We start from the raw sequence: 24,669 nt of genomic DNA on the forward strand, positions 1-24,669 counted from the left end.
TTAATTTAGAAGTATTGTCTTATTCGAGTGTAATAAGTCAAAATACCAAATATGTGTTGAATCTAAGTTTGTAAAGCATCCTTATAAGTGTGTTGAAAGGAATTTAAGTCCTTTACACTTAATTCATACTGACATTTGTGATATGAAGTCGACACCCTCTCGAGGTAGAAAAAAGTATTTTATTACTTTTATTGACGATTTCACTCGATATTGTTATGTTTATTTGCTTAATAGTAAGGATGAAGCAATTGAAGCATTTAAGCAATACAAGAATGAAGTGGAGAATTAATTGAATAAAAAGATCAAAATGATTAGAAGTGATAGGGGGTAGAGAATATGAATCTCTGTTTGCAAAAATATGTTCAGAATATGGAATTATCCATCAAACTACTGCACCTTACACACCTCAATCCAATGGAATTGCGGAAAAGAAAAATCGTACATTAAAGAAAATGATGAATTATTTATAAACAAGTTCCGGATTACCGCAGAGTTTGTCGGGGGGAAGCTATCCTTACAGCTAACCGAATACTCAACAGAGTACCCTATAGCAAATTTCAATCTATTCTATATGAAAAATGGAAAGGAAGAAAACCCAACTTGAAATATTTCAAAGTGTGGGGGAGGTACAAGTTCCTTTACCTAAAAGGGTTAAAATCGGACCAAAAACTGTAGATTGCGTTTTCATTGGATATGCTACAAACAGTAAAACATGTCGGTTTTTGGTTCATAAATTCGATAATCCCGAAATTCATTTTAATACGGTAATGGAATCAGATAATGCTGAATTCTTTGAAAGCATCTATCCGTATAAAACTGAATACGAGTTGTTAAGTGAAAGACTTAAACAACCTCGGGAAGAACCAAATGAAAATACTCCAAGTGTAGAAGATCCAAGGCGTAGCAAACGTCAAAGAACATCTACTTCCTTTGGACCAGATTTTGTGACGTTCTTGCTTGAAAATGAGCCTCAAACTTTTAAAGCAGCTATGTCATCTTCTGATTCAGTATTTTGGAAAGAGGCAGTCAATAGTGAGATTCAATCAATTTTGGATAACCATACATGGGAATTGGTTGATCTTCCTCCAGGAAATAAGCCTTTAGGTTCGAAATGGATCTTTAAACGGAAAATGAAAGCTGATGGCTCTATTGACAAATATAAGGCAAGACTTGTTGTCAAAGGTCCTAGACAAAAGGAAGGCCTTGATTACTTTGACACTTACTCGCCAGTAATGAGGATAACATCTATTAGGGTGTTAGTGGCACTAGCGGCCGTGTAAGGTCTTGAAATCCATCAAATGGATGTTAAAACAACTTTCTTAAATGGAAAATTGTAGGAAGAGATTTACATGGAACAACCTGAGGATTTTGTGGTTCGTGGTAAAGAAAAGAAAGTGTGCAAACTTGTTAAGTCGCTTTATGGACTTAAACAAGCACCCAAACAATGGCATGCCAAATTTGACCAAACAATGTTGGCAAGTGAGTTTAAAATCAACGAGTGTGATAAATGTGTTTACATTAAAAACACACAAAGTCATGAAGTCATTGTTTGTTTATATGTTGATGACATGTTGATAATGAGCAAAAGTATGACAGACTAACATGATCAGATAGTCAAATTTTGATCATGTCATTACAATAAACAACTAGAGGAGGATTTACTAGTTACGTCATATTTATCCTAATTACATCCTAAATTAGAGGTGGCTCAATGGGAAGGCAGGCCCCAAAATATTTTTAAGGTAAATTTTATGATTTTATTTTTTTCATACAAAAATTTAAAGTTTGCAGAAGAAAATACAAAATCTTTATAATAAAAGGAAGATCGCCTAGTTTTTAACCGCAAAAATATTTTAGAACTTTGAATTAAATTGCTCATCTTCATATTATTAAATAATTTTTTGTAAAAACAAGTTGATCCAAGATAATTAATGTGTTGCAAATGCTTGACTAATATCTTATCGACTTGAATTAGTGCCGACCAATCTAAATAATAGTATTACTATCAATTCTTGTTTGTGAACTTAAAGGTTTTATGTCTTGCTAACGGGACTCAATTATGAAAGCACTTTTTTTTTTTTTTTTTTTCACTTTTTTTTTTTGTTGCTTACTTTTAGGACAAACTAAAGGTTGCCAAGTGTTTGTATGATATTCTTCTATGTTTTCATTTGAAAGTTCTTTAGCTATCTTCCATTCTTATTTCCTTCACAAGCATAAGAAGATGCTCATCCATTTTTAGACTTCCTTTCTTGTCTAATCTTACCTTTTGCTTAGATCACATCCATGGTTATCCTTTTAGATTTAAATTTGAGTTAATTTCTCAAAGTCTTCCAAATTATGATATTGAACTTGACCTTCAATTCATTGCTTAGAAAATCGAAACGGTCAAAAATCCCATTTGAAACCGTAGCGAATGTAGCATATATATGATCTTTGGCAGACTGAACCAACATTATCAATATGAAGTACAGATATACATATAAATGCGTAATGAGTTCAGTGACAAAAGCCTAAAGGTTGAACTCATTATATTAAAATTCTGAATCTGCCTTGTTCTTAGGCATGTCACATTGACAAAAATGACATAGCAATCTTGCTATATTCTTCTTACCTAGAAAACAAAAGAGATGCTCATTCATTTTCAGTCTTCTTTTTCTTATCTATTCTTACCTTTTGCTTAAATCACATTCATAGTTACCTTTTTAGGTTTAATTTATGCTCTTCCTTTTCAAATTTATCCACACGAAAGCAATACCTAACACCCAAAAAAAAAGGCATTTCGGTGCATAAAGTATAGTGCATTCACGCATAGTCTGGGGAATGGCCGCACCCCAAGAGGTCTGATATAAACAGTCTACCCTAATTCAAGTATTAGTGTCTGCTTCCACGGCTCGAACCTGTGACTTATTATAGGTTAAACAGAACCAACTTTATCATTGTTCCAAGGCTCGCGTTCACTGACACCCAAAATATATATTTTCTAAAGAGTTAGAGAATAAAAACCCCTTCTTTACATTTTTTCTGTTTTGGGGACATTTCGAAGCTATACTAAACTATATTCGCTCTTTTAGAACCTCTTTTTGTTTAATGTATGATAAGACATAGAAAACTTCCAAATACTACACAAATATATCCATAATTTCTTGATATAAATGGTTAAAACATATTCTTTTACACGTCAGGTTTGATATATGCACCCAGTGATTAAGAGAAGATGACAGAATTCTTGAACAATCTACTTTATCATTGAGGCGACAGCTTTGGGCTAAACTGTGCGTATATATTCAGTGGCTCTCAAAAATAATAATCGAAATATATATATATATATATATATATATATATATATATAAAATATACAAATTTTATATATTTTTAACTAGCGAATGTAATTAATTTCAGTCGATCGGCCAATTTTGTATTTTTCCCTATTTTAACATATAGGTTAAGTTATTTGTGCAAAAGAATTAGAAGTGGCCTTGATCTTTATATAGTCTATGGTTTGAAAATTAAGTTCATATAAATGGATAATTTTGCATTAAAGAGCATAAGTTCGATAATTTTGTATAAAGATTCTTATCAAAAAATTTAAAAATAAGATAAGTTACCTACTACAACAACAGGTAGTGTAAAAAAATATTTCACACCTGTGTAGGGGTAAAATCGGAGGCAATGTCTTTCCCGATTTCCTGATAAAAAAATGAAAGTACTTTATCCTTGAGGCGACATCTTGTGGATAAACTGTGTATATTTTGCCGCTCTTAAAAATGACAGCCGAAAAGTACATATTTTTGTATATACATGTATTATATACATAAAATATACATATTTTATAATTTTTTTGGCTAGCGAACACAATTAGTTACAAATCGACAGGACAATTTGTATTTTTTTCCTATTCTAATATATAGGTTAGTTATTTGTGCAAAAGAATTGGAAGTGCCTTTGATCTTTATATAATTAATGGTTTGAATAATCATATCCATATAAATGGATATTTTTGCATTAAGGAGCATATGATTCGATAATTTTGCATAGCGATTCTGACCACAATTCTAAAAATAAGATAAGTTACCTATTACAATAGGTAAAAGCATCCTGATTGTGTAAACATTATTTTAAACTGTCCGCAAATATTAGTTAAATTCATCAAATATTTATCAAGGTGTGAAATAAGTGCACTTAACCAAAATTTTCATAGCAGTAATTAGTGAAGTCCATTCAAACAACTAACTAACAATTATTCAATGGTACAGAAGGAATATTATCTAGAATTCTGAATCCGTAAACTTTAAATCTCGATTATTATCTAGAATTCTGAATGCAATAGCAGTCTTTACAACAACACCCACTAGAGTCCTAGTCAAACATTCTTTCAATAGTGATCTATACTTGAAAACCACAAATCAATTCCTTTCTTCTTTCTTATCTTCTCCTTTGTAATACAAATAGATTTTTTTCCTTTAGTATTTAACTGTAAATACTAGTATATGAGACTTAGGGTCACGGCTTGGGTTATTGGTCATTGAGAATTTTCACATAACGGATGAATTTCCTTGTTTTAACAGCCTAAAAATCTTGTCTCGAGATGCAAAAATATCCTAACCCTAGCCGTCATATATTAATGGATAAACATGTTTTTTTTAACGCACATAATAGTATATTTATATGTTATATATAAGTAGGATTTAGGACGAGAATAAACTAATGAGCTAATATGCTAATTATCATCCCTTATGGATAGACCCGACCTGATAGTAATATTCTAACACTTTCAATAATTTTAACTACAAATTATTTCTTTACTTAGATAATTACTCTACCATCCTCTTTTGTTCTATGGTTTGAATGCAAATGATATTTGATGAATTAAGCCAAGAAAGAAAAAGGTTCAATAATTTCCTCTCCAAAAAAGTCATGAAAATAACAAATCATAAGCTTTCAATATTATAGCCAATTTTGGACAATTTTGTAGCAACTCGCAAACTACCCAATTCTAAAAGTTGTGGACAATATCAGATTCAGGATTGTTCTTTTTGCAAACGTCAGAAATAATTATACAAAAACTAGAGAAAGGGTCAATTATTGGGTATATGTAATTAAAATCTATTTTCAAGAATATCCACAAAAATCATGCACTTCACTCTAGGGAAACGTGGCATTTTCCTATGCAAAAACTTGGTAGGAATAGGTCTCAAAAACTTATTCTGCTAGAAAAACAAATTAGAGACCACACCAAGAATTTTGAAAATTATATTATCCTCGATCGGCTTTAAAAGTCTTTTTACACAATAGGTGGGAGTTGAATTTGATGGATTATTATAAGAGCGGAAGTAATTTCAGTATCAAAATCACATGTAATCTAGACAACTCGTATAAACGGGATTTCACGGTTACCTCTTTAAGCGTGAACAAAGCTCCTCTATTATGTGAGCCTCCGATTACACAGCACTCAATGAAATCTCCACCATCAGCATAATAAGGATTCGCGAACGTTCCACGGTCTTCTACTGTGTTACCCAAATAATATCCGAAAATTACAATTTTGTGTGGGCGAAATTTGTAGGAAAATAGGCTGAAATTTTCGGCCACCTTGTTCTCCTTCCTCTAGATGGAAAATCTTATATATTTACAGCACAAGTTTTAAGGGTTAAAACCCTTTTCCAAAACCTGTTGGATTTTCTTTTCACTACTAGAAACACATGATTTTCCCACGGCAAAATCAGTGGGAAATTGGTGAAAAACAATCAGTGGTAAATATTATTAAGTGACGGGAAAAATGCATGGGTGATCTGAAAATAAAGTATGAACTTTTCCACCAATATCAGTGGAAAACATGTAAATTTTGAAAATAAATGTATGAACTTTCCCATCGATTTCAGTGGGATAAGTGCAAATTCTGAAAAAAGTATGAAATTTCCCACCGATATCACTGGGAAATATGCAAGTTCTGTAACTAAAGTGACGAACCTTCCCACGGACTCAGTGGGAATTCCGTGGGATATCTAAAATTATTTTTGTGCACAATGCTGCTTTTTATACTGCACCACCTGCCAAAAAAAAAAAACCAACAACCTTAATAGAATTAAACATTCACACACAAAATTCAGCATCTTCCGATCTATTTCATTAATTAACAACCAACCAAAACTGAAAATACTAGAAACCAATAATGCAACTAAACATTCAAATAAGAAATTTAGCTTTCAATCTTATCCAATTGATACATAATATCCACCATTATAGTCCCACCCAGAATCAAATTAATAAAAGAAACTACTCCTTAGTCTTGTTAGAGCGCGATGGATAACGTGGTAGAGGAAATGCACCAGATGCTAAGAGGGAATTTAGCTGGGCCTTGAGGCTTTCAACGTCACCAGTGACACGTGCAAATGTAGCATCTTTTCGCCTCATTTCTTCCTCCATCCGCTTCTCCTCTTTCTCCCTCCGCCTATCTTCTTCCTCCCTTCACTTTGCCTCCTCCTTCGCAACCCTTTCCTGTGCATACAACTCAGTGATCTCTGCTATTCTTCTATTCAATAGCTCAAACTCATCCTGATTGATCAAGCACCTTGAGGAAGAAGAGCCACCAGATCCAAAAGACCGACGACTAGAACTAAACTCCGATCCAAGGCCGTAAACTCTTCCCTTATGTACGCCACCAGCTGCCTTAATCCACAAGTCCATATAATTCTACTGGGATGGTTGGATTGGCTTTCCTTGATCATCAGTTGGTTGGCTTTGAATGAACTCCTCCAAGGATTGTTTGAAAGTATTCTGCAAAAAAGTTACAACTATTATATGAACAAATTTAATTAATGAGAAATATTAAAAAGTAACTTGAAATCTTACATAAATTGTCTCGGCTCGTGGCTCGATCCAAGTTGTCTTTGTTCCATCCTTTAGCTTCTTCATATGTATATACTCAAATACCTCATCTTGAGTAGCTGGTCTTTTTAAAGACTTTTCCTGTTAAATACCATTTAATGCAGTAAGTTTATTTTGTTAAACTTCAAAAAGATTAGTTAACTGTTCTCAAATTAAAGTGCTATGTCTATGAAACTTCAAAATTATACTGAAAGTAATTTTTGACCTCCTTGAGTGTTTTGAGTTTTTTGTTATTAGTAATAGATGTCCACACTAATACGTACTCTGCTTGGATGGTTTTATGTGAAAAAGAAACTTCCTTAAAATAGAAGAATATCAAAAACTTATACACAAACTTCATTTATTCCACATCTCATATAATACAAACAAGAATACAAAGCATTACAAATGTATTAGGAACTGTTTGACTCAAAAGATNTTTGGGGTGATACTAGGGTTATTAACATTATAAGGAGATTATATTATGAGTTATTTAAGTCGTATGATAGTTGGTGTTATGTTTTGAAGTCAAGCGAGTTGTGGAACAAAAGTTGGAAAAGGTCATCACAAGTTCCATTTATAATATGCTGAAATTTAGGTCAAATGTAGATGCACTTTTCTCCCAATATACTTGGAATAAATGGATGATCTACATATCAAATTGAAGATCTACGAGTCTAGCTTCCAACGCATTAAACCGTTCGTCGATACGATATTGGAGTAGAGAGATATTTGGATTTTCGCGAGACAGCGCAGACTGGTAGGTGACAAGTAGGTGCATCACCTACTTGCCAAAATGAGAGGAATTAATTAAAAGCCCCAAAGTCGGCCAAGAGGGGTCTTTTAAGGGAATAAAAACTGAGTTATTTCACCTGTATTTCAGACCAAGAAAACCTAATTGAACCCCTGCAACTCCTCCCCCAAAATCCCACACAAACCCTAGGGTATTCCGGGTGTTACGACGCGATTCTAGTGCTGAAAAGTCCGGACAGCATGCTAGTTTCTCTTTCTCCTTCTTGTATCCGTGTTGAGGAACTTATTTTTGATGAAAAAGGACCAGTTTTCGTGGGTGATACTCAGTACAAGGTAAGTTTATGCTTCTCCTTCCATTATCTATGCGTTTGCGAGTTGTAACTCGATCGTAAAGAATAGACCTAGCTAGTTTCGGAAGAATGGTATGTTGTTTGATCTTGTGCAATGGTTGGCTGGTTGTGAACTTATTTTTAAGTTAAATTCATGGCTGGTTTATTGTATAAGAGGTGTAATGATGTACTTTTGGTTGTATTTCTCAATTTGAAAGAAAAGACAAGTCGAAACGTGTTTAAGTAAACCGAAAAATTATGTTTGAGTTGATGAACTTGTGGGACTGTTTTTGGGCTGTTTCGTGTTGGTATTGGGTTGTCTCTTTTACTACTGTTTTTATGGAGTTGAGAGGAGGAAGGGTGTGGAGAACACCACATAATGGCAAGGTTGTTTGTTGGTCGTTCATCGTAACATTTTCGGATTGTTTGACACTATTATGGTTGTCGTGTTGTGTATGAAGTGATAGGGGTATGTTGGGCTGTTTGTGATTGTTTTGACTAGTGTGAAGTCATATATATAGGGGAGGTGCTGTCCATTTCATTGTAAAATAGATTGTGGTCGATACATAATAGTTACGATGCTTAAATGATAACGAGAGTGTCATTTCTCTTATTGTAGACTAAGGAGCCGTGAAATTGCATAGCTTGAGGTTGGGAAGAATATACAAGGTATGTTAAGGCTCTTCCTTCATTCTTTTGGCATGATCTAAAGTGAAACGAACATAAACGATACGCTATTTCATAATGAATCTACTCCTAGCAACTAAGGTTGTCCATGTTATTCTTTCCTTACAAAGTTATTCCAAGAAAGTATATATGATCCTTGAGTCCAAGTGAAGTTCATATTGATGGTATGATGTCCATAATGTTAATCGAAGGTGCAATGGCCTTATGTCACTCCAAAAGGTTTAGAACGTGACTCCATGAGTCCAGCATGCATTATATATGTATCTACTTTACTCTACCGAGCCGCGCTATAGTCGGCCGGGTATGGCACCTATTATGCAACCACTGATCAGTTGGGTTTACCAAACTCCACGTGACGGGTACGATTCTACCGAGCCTTATGATGGCCGGGTACATTTTTACCGAGTCCTCTTTGAGGCCGGGTACGATATGATGATGATGATGCCCACAGAGGCGTATGTTTTTTTAAAAAGTTTATGTATATATATGTATTATGCGTTTCATGTCAGTAGCCCCCAGAGGCACTCAGATGTTACAGGTTGTATCTCCTCTATCTCTCTTTACATTGTTGTTCTTATTTATGTTTTCGTGCCTTACATACTCGGTACTTTATTCGTACTGACGTCCCTTTTGCATGGGGACGCTGCGTTTCATGCCCGCAGGTCCCGATAGACAGGTTGACATTCCTCCAAGTAGGCTATCAGTTCAGCGGAAGCTGTTGGTGCACTCCACTTGCTTCAGAGTTGCCTATTTGGTCAGTATGCTTTGGATATGTATTGATTGGTATGGCGGGGCCCTGTCCCGACCTTTATGATATTAGGTACTCTTTGAGTCTTATAGACAGATGTCAGGTGTATGGATACTTGTATGGCCTTTTCGGCTTATGTTTTGAGTTTACAAGTGGTCATGTCGGCCTTATAGGCCCGTATGTCACATGTATAAGTTTACATATCATGGTGGGTCGTCATATGTTGAGTATTCCCCTATGTTTCATTCCTGTTATCTCATGATGAGTTCTCTAGCTCATTTACCATGATAGTATGATAAGAAAGATATGTTATGTTGGTATTCGATTGAGCAAGGCACCGGGTGCTCGTCGCGGCCCATCCGGTTTGGGTCGTGACATTAACAACCAACCAAAACTGAAAATACTATAAACCAATAATGCAGGTAAACATTCAAATAAGAAATTCAGCATTCAATCTTATCCAATTGATACATAATATCCAACATCATAGTTCCACCCAAAATCATATTAATAAAAGAAACTACTCCTTAGTCTTGTTAGAGCGTGATGGAGAACGTGGTAGAGGAAATCCACCAGATGCTAAGAGGTAGTTTAGCTGGGCCTTGAGGCTTTCAACGTCACCACTGACACGAGTAAATGCAGCATCCTTTCGCCTCATTTCTTCCTCCCTCTGCCTATCTTCTTCCTCCCTTCGCTTTGCCTCCTCCTCCCGTGCAGCCCTTTCCTGTGCATACAACTCAGTGATCTCTGCTATTCTTCTATTCAATAGCTCAAACTCATCCTGATTAATCGAGGACCTTGAGGAAGAAGAGCCACCAGATCCAAAAGACCGACGACTAGAACTAAACTCTGATCCAAGGCCGTAAACTCTTCCCTTATGTATGCCACCAGCCCCCTTAATCCACAAGTCCATATAATTCTCCTGGGATGGTTGGATTGGCTTTCCTTGATCATCAGTTGGTTGGCTTTGAATGAACTCCTCCAAGGATTGTTTGAAAGTATTCTGCAAAAAAGTTACAACTATTATATGAATAAATTTAATTAATGAAAAGTATAAAAAGTAACTTGAAATCTTACATAGGTTGTCTCGGCTCGTGGCTCGATCCAAGTTATCTTTGTTCCATCCTTGAGCTTCTTTATATGTGTATGCTCAAATACCTCATCTTGAGTAGCTGGTCTTTTTAAAGACTTTTTCTGTTAAATAAAACATGAAAAAAGCAAAATTGAAGTGTTATGTCCATGTTGTAGAATTATCTTCTTTCTCTAGGCAAACCAAAAGGCAAGTTCTTTCGACGAAAGACATCTAACTCTTCCCTAATGAAAACCAAAAGAGGAAGAAATAACAAAGCACAAGCCACAGTAGCAGTTCCAACATAAGCAGCATGTGAAAATGCAACTGCTTTCTCAACCAATGTCATGACCATAAGAAACAATGCTAATACAATTGCTATAGCAAAACAATAGTAGAAAACTCTCAGCTGATTCAGCTGTTTAACTACTCTCATTTCGCGAATAGTATACACACATATTACTGATACTGCAGCTGGAAGCCAAGCAATGAGTAAAATAAGTGATTTAGAATCATTTCCATATACAGCTAAGTATAATTGAGTCATAATAGCACCACTTAATCCAGTAAATCCTTTCAGTAAACCAATCATATTTCCTCTACTCTCGGGGAAATTCAGTACATCTGTCCTTTTATTAATGCAAATATTTTACTAATCACCTGTTCCATTACCTCTCTTCCTCAAGTAGATGTCTATCCGTCTGTATGCTCCTGTACACAATCCTAGGCAGAGCCTAATTAACAATAGGAGCAGAACTCAACCTCTATCTCTATATTTATCAAATTCTGATCATTGAATCAAATAACCCAATGAAACACATGTTTATACATAGATAAGAAAGAGAAATAGAAAGAACTCGAGCTGTTACGTCTGGCAAATCACTGGTTAATTCCAACTCCATATTAAAAATAAAACTTCAGCATAATAAGATAAAAATATATAACAGAAACACCACTTATTCTCTAAATTTGCAATATTCATCATGAAGAACTCATTCATATTCCATAATGACAAGCAGATAGAGGAACTTCTGTTACGAGTGAGGCTTATATTTTGCAAATTAGCTCCAAGACATGTATATAAACATATGCCAAACTTTTGGTTTTGGTATTTTTCCAACAACAGAAAGCCATATCATGAAATAGCCTGTGAAATTCATTGCTGCACCAACTAGTAACACAAACCATGTTGGAGTTACTTCAGCAATTAAACCAGAAAATACTCCAACATTAGCACCAAGATCTTTGAAAAATCCTAATAAATTAAGTGTAGTTTGATCATATCCAAGTGAAGCTTTTATTTCTTTCGTTCATATGTTATGCATGTAATGAAGTTCTTGTTTCATTTTAGATGACCAACTACCAATTAGTGTTTGTTTCATAGATTTACTTATAGTAATTACCTTATAAGTAATTTAATTGTATAAACACAGGACTAAACTAGTATAATAAACACATACCAATCTTCTTCGATGAGCCCCAATACTTATTGAACCTCCCGTGTGAATGGAGCCACCTTTGTCGGACAAACGGGCTGCCTTTGCCAATTCACTTTTCTTTTTAAATTCCTCAGAGGCCCAATACTCAGTTAGTTTAGTCCATATATCCTCAGTAATCCAACCTGGCATCTCAGGAAAAGCAACTAATAATTGACAATATCTCGTCATGGGTTACTGTTTTCTATCAATTTTCTTCAGTTCTGATTTCATCATTCTCTATTCTGCTCGGCCTTAATAGCAACCATAAATATTTGCAGTAAAATTCATTCACACTTTGATTTCTTCGATTATCTTTACAACAACTACACAAATGTATTGTCACACCCCAACTACACACACAAACACACACACAAAAAAGTATATTTTCATGGAAGAACCCTAAATTTTTAGGCATTTAGGGTAAAATCATAAAAGGGTGAAAGAAGGGGGGTGGGGGTGAGAGAAAGCTTAAAACAGTTGTTCAATAAGAGCACAAGAGCAGAAATTGAGGAAAATAAACCCTATATTGTACCTGGTGGAGTTGTCCACGACGAGTGAGGTCAAAGGTTCAGAACGGAAGCTGTCTTTTGAATCTGCCCAAGACGACGGCAAGACACTAGCGAGCAACAAGACGACGACAATCTGCCCAAGACGACACTGCTCAATTGAAAAGAGTAATTTTGTAAAATGGGGGAAAATGTGCGAAGAGAAATGAGAGAGAAAGAGAATAATGAGACCGGTGAAAGAGAGAAGGAAACAAAGGGTATACCTAATGTAATAGAAAATGCTTTCCCACTGTAAATTTGTGGGAATTGTCTTTATAAATTCAATTATTTTTGGTGAAATAAATTTTAAGCTCGCATTTTTTTTGTGAAATAATTTTAAAGGTCGCGGGTTTTTGGACCAACAATAAGAATTCGAAATTTTGAGCTTCCCACTGCATCAGTGGGAATATTAAAATAACTTTTTATCTTGGATTCCCACCGTTTTACTTGGTAGATTTTAATAATTTTATTTTTAATGACATTCCTACTGATTCAGTGGGAAACAAATTACGTGCTTTTTTGCGCCAATTAGTTCCCACCTATAGTCTGTGGGAACGTTTTTAAAGAAAAGGTAAAAGAAATATTTTCCATTTCCCACTGGAGTTTTTGAAATTTCAGTGGGAATTGCCACTGATAATATATCTGTGGGAAAATTCCCTAGGAAATTTGCATTTTTCTAGTAGTGCTAGGTCTTCTCCTTTACCCAGCGGTCATTAACCATAGTACTTAAGTCGTTTGACTATATTACGGGTTGACCCTTCGAAATGCCGTAACATCCAATTCGGCGCTCAAGCGTTCTGAATACGTGACCTCGGCCACGGCCGAGGTGCATGTCGTTATAGCGTTGTACGGATACGACTTCGGCCCAAGTAACTTTTAGCCGTCCCTTCCCACGCAGGTTCTTGTCTGGTCAGATTTTAACCCGTACAGTTAGTCCCTCCGCCTGTTGGGTCGCCTCTTGGCGAGCTCGATGGGCGGACTCTGTCGATTCAAAAATTGTGAGAAATCTGAGCACTTTATGTGAGAGGCGAGCACCTCGTGGTGAGGTAGCTACGTGACGTTTCGAGAGCTTCGTTAGATCGTCACGTCAGTTCAAAATGTCATTAATACTTCTCATGCGTCATTATGGCGCACGCCCTTTCCGTTGTCTAAGTAGCGGCGTTTGGTTTTCTCGCTCGGGGCATTTATATTCCTACAAATAGGGGAGACTCTTCCATTTGAAGGTCACGCTTCTTAATCGCTCAAGAGAGATTTTTGCAACTTTTCTTCTTCTTCAGTTTCTCATATTTCTGTTTCTGTTAGAAATTCTTGTGACCGTTACCTTTTTCCCTTATCATTCCTGTTTCTCTCAATCAAAGAAAAGATGGCTAGTGCATCTTCTAACCCTGATAGAGCCATTGGCGCTCCGGTGCCGGAAAATGATGTACCCCTAATCCAAGAGGGAGTGGGTCCGGTGGAGGAAGAGAGTATTTGACGGTAGATGAGTTGGTTCCCCGTCCAGGGAAGGCGAGGACTGATTTCAACAGCCTTGGTGGGGATGAGCCGGAACCTGTTTTCTCGACTATGGATGCTACGACGCTCACGGCATTCAAAGCCAAGTGGGGGATTCCCGATCATATTGAACTAGTTCTTGCGGGTCGGGACATAGTGCATATACACTGCCCGGGCTACTGCGTCCTACGGATATCCATTTGTCATTGGATACATGCTTCCGCTTCCCCTGTTGGCGGTGGACTTCTGCCTCTTCTACGAGGTGTGTCCGGCCCAACTCTCTCCGTACGTATACAAGCTCTTCCTTATGCTTAGCAAGTACGCGGAGCTAGCAGATAGGGGAGTTTCTCTACAACACATGCTTCATATCTTCGCCCATCATTTTCGCAGGGGCACGATGATTCACCTACGCCACCGAAGAACCAAGGGTTTGGTGGTGAAGATGGACGACAAAACCAACCGCCGCTTTTGGGAGAATTTCTTCTACGTCCGAATAGAGCACGTGGTGTCGAATCCTGCGGGGTTTCCTGAGGCGTGGAATTTCGCCTGTAAGTCTCCCTTTACTTTATTATATTACACATTTTTTTGAACATAGCTGTTGGTCGTCTTCTTTAGTGACCATAGTGTTTTATGTTTTCAAAGCCGAGAGGGTGCCTCCTCTGCAAGTTGCCAACATTCACGAATGGGTGAGCGCGATTCTGCCCCATACGATGGGGATCCGCGAATGGGCGCCTTCTCATGAGAGGTTTGGGCGCAAACCTACCACTAGTAAGTCGGCTTATTTCGGCCTTAGTTGCTGTATTCTTTTCTCCATCCTTTCCTTTATCTTATCTTTGTTTGATCGAATTTCTTGTTGGCAGGTCGAAGAGTGATAACTAGAGATTTTGACGCATTTTATACTCCTTCTTGCTTATGCTTTGATCAAATATTCATACAAAATAGTCCCAAAAGGCTCACAAGTTGTGCTTGATTGCAGGTTTGATCAACAAAGTGACAAATGTCAAAGATCGGCTTAAAAGGAGTGAAACTTGCACAAGTGACAAAGGCAAGGCAAGCTCAAGCAAAGCAAGCCCAGTGGGGCCGCACTACACTTTGTGCGGTCCGCATTGGGAGATTCAGAGAGCTGTTATTTCAAGCAATAAGGCAGTGCGGCCGCACTAGGTTTTGTGCGGTCCGCACTGAAGGCAATGCGGCCGCACTACCATTATGTGCGGTCCGTAGAGTCAAGGTTCAGAGAAGATGAAGAATGGAGTTTTGAAGCCTGTGCGGTCCGCAGTCCATTCGGCGCGGACCGCACTAGAAGCCTCCGCGGCCGCAGTCCATTCTGTGCGGTCCACGGAGCCCAAGTTCAGAGAGCAAGAATTTTGAAGTCAAGAGCCCAGTGCGGACCGCGGTCCATTTTGTGCGGTCCGCACTAACCCCGCAGGGGCAATTTTGTCCACATTTTTCAGCTTAATATAAATAGATTCTTTTTCCATTTTTAGGGTATCAGATATTGTAATACATCAGTTGCGCTCGTGGGTCGACTTTTCTTAGCCATTTTGGGCATTTTTACTTTCTTTTCATCATTGAATCTTTGTATTTAGCATAGCAATTAATTAATATGTGTTTATCCTCTTCTATTTCTTGCTTTTCTTCTTTAATTATGAGTAGCTAGACCCATAAGCTAGGGTTGTGGCTCAACCCTAGTGTGGGTAGTTGATGGGTCTTGTATTTTAGGGCTAATTTGACTATGGGTGTTTGTTATTTGGGCCAATTTCACGGTTAATTTCTGAATTAGTGGTTGCAAACACTAGTTTGTGTTGAGTTGACTTGAGCTCTTCTTGAGAAAGAGAGCCTAAGTCTCCGAAAATCGTCCAAAATTGGGGCGTACTCAAGAGATTGATAGCCCCATTTTTAAGGGTTAAACCTCGAGAGAGTAATACCCGAATTGAACCCTAGTTGCTTGTGCAAGTTTGCATACCCAATTGGTCTTGAGAAAGTCAACTCGGGCAAAATCACTCGATCCACCGAGAGGTGTAGAGTGGGTAAAGTCGTGCAACGGTTATAACATACTCCCCAAAAATGTCAAACGTGCCTTAGTTCAAGTACCCGTCAATTGACCACCTAGGCGGTAGTCACTACCCTAGTGCCTTTTTAAACCTATCTGAACAACTTGTAGCATTTTAACTCTTAGCTAAATTACAATTTGTAATTTGATAAAAGTAGAATTATAACGAAAATCCCAAAAATGTTGAGAAGTGTAATTAAGAACACATACGCATTCCTAAACTAGATAGATACTCGATTCCAATTCTAGCTCTCTGTGAATATCGATCCCGACCCAAAATCGGGTAAAAGCTATTGCGACCCTCTCTTGCTACTTTTTAGTAGTGCGGAGTTGGCAGCGATCACTTTTTGGCGCCGTTGCCGGGGAGCTAACGGTCTTGGCTATCTATTTAGTTAGATTTGTGTTTTGTTCTTCTTTCCTTCTTGTTACTAATTTGTGTGTGTCAATACTTCAGGTACCAAAATGGCTTTAAATGCTAATGACCCTCTTGGAAATGTGAATGTGGGGGAGGAGGTAGATGACATCGGAGAAGAAGAGGTGCCTCTTGTACCTTAAGGACAACGTAGAGGCCGCCAGGCCAATGCAAATGACAATGTTCCAGACCCTCCTCCACCACCTCCAAGAGCGGTTCCTCGAGTGCTCCCGAACCAAGGCTATGCAAGTGCTATTGTCCCACCCAGAATCCGAGCGGGCAATTTTCAGATAACCAATGTGATGTTGACCTTACTTGAGCAGCGTGGGTATTTCACGGGCGCTGCGGATCAAAATGCCTACAAACATCTCAAGGGGTTCGTGGATACATGTTGGGGGAGCAAGCAGACGAATGTGTCCGAGGATGCTCTTAGGTTGAGGCTTTTCCCATTCTCACTTCGGGGGAAAGCATTAGATTGGCTTGAGAGACTTCCCAACCATTCCATCACAACTTGGGATGAGTTGGCGGATAAGTTTATTGCTAAATTTTTCTCACCCGGGCACATGGCGGCACTTCGAGATGAGATATTGGCCTTCAAGCAAGAGCCCACGGAACCTTTGCATGAGATTTGGGAGAGATATAGAACGATGGTGAAGGAATGCCCCAATAATGACATGACGGAGAATATGTTGCAACAAACTTTCTACCGGGGCATCAACACTACAAATCAATGCATAGTGAATCAACTTGCTGGGGGTAATTTTATGAAATTGACGTATGATGAAGCTTGTGCCGTTCTTGATGAGATGGCGGATACATCCTCCGCATGGCAAAGTAGAGCCAATGTTCCTCAAGGTGACCCTACGGTTATTCATTTGCATAAGGAATTACATGACCATGGGCAAGCTATAGTGGAGTTGACAACTACTATGAACCAATTGGCTAAGGCACAGTTGCAACAAGTCCAAAATCCTCGCCAAGTGAATGCCATGGAGGGTGTTAATATGCTTGTCAACAAGAGAAGGCAAAGAAGACAACAAAACCAAGGGAATTCTGAGCAATTTGATGATGATTGTGATGGGTTTCAAAATGATGGCTATGATGAACAAAGTGAAGAGGTTCAATATGTGAATAACTATCAAGGCCAACGGGGCAACTCTTCAAACCAACAACAGTGGAGACCTCAAGGCAATTGGGGCAATCAACAACAAAACAGTGGTAATTGGGGGAACAACAACCAAAATAACAACTGGGGCAATCAGAACAACAATCAAGGCAACCAAGGGAATTGGAATGGTAATAACAACAATTGGGGTGGCAATAATAATCAAGGTGGATGGAATAACGGAAACCAAGGAAACCGGGGGCAAGGCTTTCAAAGGCCCCCAATGTACCAAAAACCAAATAATCCACCCCCATTTCCTTCTCAAGGTCCTAGTTCTTCCAAAAATAATATGGGTACAATTGAAATGATGTTCGAATAGATGATGAAGAAGAATGCGGATTCGGATGCACAGTTGGCTTCCCACAATACCTCTATCAGAAACTTGGAGGTGCAATTAGGCCAAATCTCTCAATCATTGAATACTCGCCCGAAGGGTGCTCTACCAAGTGATACGGTAGTGAACCCAAAGGGTGGGAACAATCATGTTATGGTGGTTACAACAAGAAGTGGGAGAGGAGGTGATGCAAATGCCTCTAAGCAAAACCAAGTTGTGGATGATGATGTTGAGTTGCAAGAAGATGAAGTCCGAGTGGTTGTTGAAGATGTGGTTGATGAAAATATGAACAATGAAGTGAGGATTGACATTAATGAGGCCGAGGTGGAAACTCAAGATGCCGTGAACCCGTCTAGGGAACACGTGATTAACATGCCAGAGCCGGTTGTGCCAAAAGCCAAGGCCACCTCCACCTTATCCTCGAAGGCTAGCCAAGCAAAAGAATGAGAATCAGTTTAAATAGTTCATTGACATGATGAAGAGCCTATCTATCAATGTGCCTTTGGTAGAGGCTTTGGAGCAAATGCCTGGTTATGCAAATTCATGAAAGATTTGGTTACAAAGAAAAGATCCATGGACTGCAAGACGATCAAGATGACCCACCAAGTTAGTGCTATAGTGCATTCAATGGCTCCGAAGTTGGAGGATCCCGGCGCTTTCACAATCCCTTGCACTATTGGGAGTGCAGACTTTGCTAAAGCTTTGTGTGACCTAGGGGCTAGTATCAATTTGATGCCCTATTCAGTTTTCAAGATTTTGGATATTGGGCCACCAAGGCCAACTTCCATGAGACTACAAATGGCGGATAGATCAATGAAGCGACCACTGGGTATAGTTGATGATGTGCTTGTCCGGGTGGACAAATTTATCTTGCCAGCTGATTTTGTGATCTTGGATTGTGAGGTCGACTATGAAGTCCCGATCATATTGGGGAGACCTTTCCTTGCTACGGGGAAGGTCCTAGTTGATGTGGAAGCAGGGGAACTCACTTTCAGGGTGGGTAATGAAAAGGTAGTCTTTCATGTGTGCAAGTCTATGAAGCAACCCAATAGCACCGAGGTGTGCTCATTTGTAGACCTTGTCACAGCTGTGATTGTGGATGACACCAGTGCTGTGATCAATGTGGAGGATCCCCTTGAGGCCGTGCTATTAAATCTTGATGTCAATGATGATGCAAGCAGAGTGGAGTGCGTGAACGCCTTACATGGGATGGGGTCTTACTCCTATGAGCCTAGGAAATTGTCTTTGGATCTTGAAAATCGGAAAACTCCACCAACCAAACCATCAATTGAGGAGCCACCGGTTTTGGAGTTGAAGCCATTACCTCCACACCTCAGGTATGAATTCTTAGGCCCTAGTTCTACTTTACCAGTTATTCTTTCCTCGTGTCTTACTAACATGCAGGTAGACGTCACTTTGGCGGTGCTCAAAAAGAGGAAGAGGGCAATTGGATGGACTTTGGCCGATATTCAGGGAATAAGCCCCGCATTTTGCATGCACAAGATTATTTTGGAGGATGATGCAAAACCCTCATTGGAACATCAAAGGAGGTTGAACGAAGCAATGCAAGAAGTGGTGAAGAAAGAAGTGATCAAGTGGTTAGATGCCGGGGTTGTGTACCCTATTTCCGATAGCTCATGGACTTCTCCGGTGCAATGTGTGCCGAAGAAGGGTGGTATGGCTGTGGTGAAAAATGACAACAATGAACTTATTCCCACTCGGACAGTTACCGGATGGAGGGTATGCATGAACTACCAGAAGTTAAACAAGGTGACCCGCAAGGATCATTTCCCATTGCCATTCCTTGACCAAATGCTTGATCGCCTTGCGGGGCGTGCCTTTTATTGCTTTTTGGATGGATACTTGGGATATAATCAAATCTTTATTGCTCCGGAGGATCAGGAGAAGACCACCTTTACTTGTCCATATGGCACCTTTGCTTTCTCTCGGATGTCGTTCGGGTTGTGCAATGCTCCGGCGACATTCCAACGATGCATGATGGCTATTTTCACCGATATGGTGGAAGACATTTTAGAGGTCTTTATGGATGATTTTAGTGTGTTTGGTGATTCATTTGAAGAGTGTTTAGGAAATCTGGATAGAGTTTTGGCCTGGTGTGAAGACACAAATCTCGTACTCAATTGGGAAAAATGCCACTTCATGGTTGAGGAGGGCATAGTGTTGGGCCACAAAATCTCAAAGCGTGGGATTGAAGTTGACAAAGCAAAGATAGAGGTGATTTCAAGGCTTCCTCCCCCCACTTCTGTCAAGGGGGTGAGGATTTTTCTTAGGCACGCGGGGTTTTACCGGAGGTTTAGAAAAGATTTTTCAAAGGTGGTAAACTCCTTGTGCAAGCTTCTAGAAAAGGATGCCAAGTTTGTGTTCGATGAGGGATGTATGCAAGCATTTGAGCTTCTCAAGCTTAAGTTGACCACTACCCCTATCATTACCGCACCAAATTGGAGCTTGCCTTTCGAGCTCATGTGCGACGCAAGTGACGTTGCGGTTGGGGTTGTTTTGGGTCAAAAAGTTAACAAAATATTTCATCCGGTGTACTACGCAAGCAAGACCATGAATGAGGCTCAAAGGAACTACACGGTTACCGAGAAAGAGTTGTTGGCCATAGTGTATGCAGTGGAAAAATTTCGGCCATATCTTATGGGGGCCAAAGTCATAGTGCACACGGATCATGCAGCTCTTAGATATTTGATGACAAAGAAAGACTCCAAAGCTAGACTGATGCGATGGGTCTTATTATTTCAAGAGTTTTATTTAGAGATAGTGGACCGGAAGGGTAGTGAAAGCCAATTGGCAGATCATTTATCCCGCTTGGAGGAGGAAGGAAGGCCGTGTGATGTCCTAGAGATCAATGACACATTCCCCGATGAGCAACTACTTTCTGTGTCGATGAGTGATATGCCATGGTTTGCGGACATTGCTAATTTCCTTGTGACTGGCATCATCCCGTGTGAGCTCTCTTCTAACCAAAGGAAGAAGCTCAAACGGTATAGTCTGGACTTCTATTGGGACGAGCCATACTTGTTCAAGATTTGCACTGACGGAGTGATCCGGAGGTGCGTACCTGAGGAGGAGCAATTTAGCATCCTAGAGGCTTGTCATTCCTCCCCCTATGGTGGCCATCATGGAGGGGTGAGGACGGCTTCGAAAGTTCTGAGTTGTGGTTTTTATTGGCCAACCTTGTTCAAAGATGCAAGTGATCTAGTAAAAAGGTGTGATCAATGTCAACGAGCGGGCGGGATTTCCAAGAAAGATGAGATGCCTCTAAACACCATTCTCGAAGTTGATATCTTTGATGTATGGGGTATCGATTTTATGGGCCCTTTTGTAAGCTCGTGTGAAAACACTTACATTCTTATAGCGGTTGATTATGTCTCAAAATGGGTTGAGGCCGTGGCCTTGCCCAACAATGAAGCTAGGAGTGTGGTGGCATTTCTGAAGAAGAGCATTTTCACAAGGTTTGGTACGCCTCGGGCAATTATTAGTGATGGAGGATCGCATTTTTGTAATAGAGATTTTGATGCCTTGCTTTCCAAGTATGGTGTCAACCACAAAGTGTCTACGCCTTATCATCCTCAAGCAAGTGACCAGGTTGAAGTGTCTAACAGGGAGATCAAGAGCATTTTGTCCAAAACCGTCAATGCCAATAGGACCGATTGGTCTAAGAAGTTAGATGATGCTCTATGTGCTTACCGGACCGCTTACAAGACTCCAATTGGTATGTCGCCGTACCGGTTGGTGTTTGGGAAAGCATGTCATTTACCAGTAGAGTTGGAGCATAAGGCCATGTGGGCCTTGAAGAAGCTGAATCTTGATTGGGACATAGCTGCTAATCTTCGGGTGGAGCAACTCAATGAGCTTGATGAATTTAGGTTCCATGCCTACTCTAGTTCGTCCCTGTATAAAGTGTCGACGCCCCCTTTTTCTCGCAAAATCAAGTTTACGACATTCGGGAAGACAACTCTATTCCCGTATGGGACTTGGTTTTTTGGATTTGAAGAGTCGCCACCTAATGATTAAATGTATTAGGACACTAAGAAGGGTTTTTGAGTTGGAAAACCATAGTTCGGGTAAGGGCTAGAAATTATCTCAAGGGGAAGGTGTTAGGCACCCCTCAAAATCCACTAGTGTGGTTCCCGGCCATAATATGTTGTGACTTTAATGCAAATAGATACACAAATGATTTTACACATAAGGGTAGTAAATAGATACGTGACGAGTATGTGGGATCAAGGTCTAGATGATCTACAATTTGTCTAAAAGGGGGACTAAACGCAGAAAATCAATCAATACATTGAATAATCAAAGAAGAAAAATTTGGAAGAAAAGGAATAATGCAGTAAAATTAAGGAGGAGTTTTGAGTAGTTGAAAAGACAGGATTTTATAGATATTAAACAAAGTTGTATAAGGAAAGGGGTCCTAGGTTTATAAATCACATGGATCATCCACACAACACCGGTAATCAATCGTACGCGTAGTGTTATCGTGTGATCATCATCTCCATGTCTACCCTTCCCACCCCGTTAAGGTATTAAGCGCGAAATAGTCTCGTTTACTTATTGCATGCTATTACCCGTCCCACCTATCAGTCCTGGAGGCTTTTAGGACTACTAATCCTAAAGGGAGGAAGCTTGGCTTTTCAGAGGTTTAAAAAGGTTAAAATACTAAGGCGTCAAGCAAAACACATGAAAGCAGTTATGGGAGCACAAAAACGATTAAGGCTCAGATAAACCTCCTTTAATCACAGAAAATCATGTAGTTTAGCATGTCTTACATGTACTGATTAGGTCAAAATTATGCTTAACGTTAGGCAGGCTGGTTCATTACATATTTTCAGGCAAGAAGTTCGCATTAGGCTCGCCTGGCTGCAACTTATCGAAGACCAATGCAATTAATTAACTACATACTTGTTTACCTACGTGATGGCCTATAGGCATGGCATCTACTGGTTTCAGGAATAAAGAAACAAACTGATTAAGAAAGTTGCCAGTTTTAGCAGAATGGTGCAAGTTCTATAATTAGTGCTAATCTTAAAACGAGTGATTCAGATTTGATTGATAGTTCCTATAGGCATGCTTTCTAGCGTCGTTAATTTAAACACTTTTTACAGGCGTAGCAAGAGCGCAGAAATCCTATAGGCATGGTATCTGAATGCTGTTAGTTTTTAATCCTATAAATAGGTTTGCCTAGTGAGCAATGCATGCGTAGAGTCTGGATTTCTGGTTACTTATAGGCGTGGTATCCATATGGAGATGCAAAATTCCTATAGACATGGTATCTATATGGATGCATAAACCTATAGACATGATATCTATGTGGATGCATAAACCTATAGACATGGTATTTACGTGGAGAAGTGCAGAAACCTAGAGACATGATATCTACGTGGATGCATAAACCTAGAGACATAGTATCTACATGTGATATGCAAATGTGCAAAGTTGTAGGCAAGATACATGAGTACAGAAGTGTGGTAATTCCCTATGAGCATGATATCTACCCCTTTGCATGCATGGTTACCCTTCCCTTTTCACTAATCACCCCAGAGGTTATTACAAAATTTTATTACAGACCAAGATGAATCGAAAACGGGAAATAAAATTACAATCANGCTCATGGACTTCTCCGGCGCAATGTGTGCCGAAGAAGGGTGGTATGACCATGGTGACCAATGCTAATAATGAACTTATTCCAACCCGAACAGTGACCGGATGGAGGGTGTGCATGGACTATCGCAAGCTGAACAAAGTGACCCGCAAGGATCACTTCCTATTGACTTTCCTGGACCAGATGCTAGATCGCCTTGCTGGGCGTGCCTTCTATTATTTCTTGGACGGTTATTCAGGGTACAATCAGATTTTGATAGCTCCGGAGGATCAGAAGAAGACAACCTTTACTTGTCCATATGGCACCTTTGCTTTCTCTCGGATGCCCTTTGGGTTGTGCAATGCACCGACAACATTCCAACAGTGTATGATGGCCATTTTCACCGATATGGTGGAAGATATATTAGAGGTGTTCATGGACGACTTCAGTGTGGTTGGTGATTCATTTGAAGAGTGTTTGGGAAATTTGGATAGAGTGTTGGCCCGGTGTGAAGATACCATTCTTGTGCTTAATTGGGAAAAATGCCACTTCATGGTTGAGGAGGGCATAGTGCTGGGCCATAAAATTTCAAAGCATGGGATTGAAGTTGACAAAGCCAAGATAGAGGTGATTTCAAGGCTTCCTCCCCCCACTTGTGTCAAGGGGGTGAGAAGTTTTCTTGGGCATGCAGGGTTCTACCGGCGATTTATCAAGGACTTTTCGAAGGTAGTGAATCCTCTTTGCAAGTTGCTAGAAAAGGATACAAAGTTTGTGTTTGATGAGAGATGTATGGAAGCATTTGAGCTTCTCAAGCTTAAGTTGACCACTACCCGATCATTACCGCACCCAGTTGGAGCTTGCCTTTCGAGCTCATGTGCGATGCGAGTGATGTTGCGGTTGGGGCAGTTTTGGCTCAAAGAGTTAACAAAATGTTTCATCCAGTGTACTATGCGAGCAAGACTATGAATGAAGCTCAAAGGAACTACACGGTGACTGAGAAGGAATTGTTGGCTATTGTGTTCGCCATGAAAAAATTTCGGCCATATCTTATGGGAGCCAAGGTCATTGTGCACACCGATCATGCAGCTCTTAGATATTTGATGACAAAGAAAGACTCCAAAGCTAGACTAATGCGATGG

The 24,669-nt window shown here is 39.3% G+C and overlaps 1 protein-coding gene across 1 annotated transcript; it reads right to left on the reverse strand.

The window, feature by feature from the left end:
- LOC109234911 lies at positions 9,783-12,117 on the reverse strand. The gene is made up of 3 exons (XM_019400950.1): positions 11,911-12,117; positions 10,459-10,575; positions 9,783-10,384 (listed from the first exon to the last, which is right to left on the reverse strand). Exons 1-3 carry the CDS (start codon positions 12,115-12,117, stop codon positions 9,902-9,904), a joined length of 807 nt encoding a protein of 268 aa, XP_019256495.1. The 3' UTR covers positions 9,783-9,901.

This window comes from Nicotiana attenuata, chromosome 11 (genome assembly GCF_001879085.1).
Source record: "Nicotiana attenuata strain UT chromosome 11, NIATTr2, whole genome shotgun sequence".
NCBI lineage: Eukaryota > Viridiplantae > Streptophyta > Magnoliopsida > Solanales > Solanaceae > Nicotiana > Nicotiana attenuata.

Excerpts from the sequence above, each read along its gene's own strand:
- LOC109234911 (XM_019400950.1), bottom strand. The coding sequence starts at position 12,117 with ATGACGAGATATTGTCAATTATTAGTTGCTTTTCCTGAGATGCCAGGT. Across the intron at positions 10,576-11,910 it reads GGGCTCATCGAAGAAGATTG|AAAAAGTCTTTAAAAAGACC; the intron begins GTATGTGTTTAT and ends TTTATTTAACAG. Across the intron at positions 10,385-10,458 it reads CACGAGCCGAGACAACCTAT|AATACTTTCAAACAATCCTT; the intron begins GTAAGATTTCAA and ends ACTTTTTTGCAG.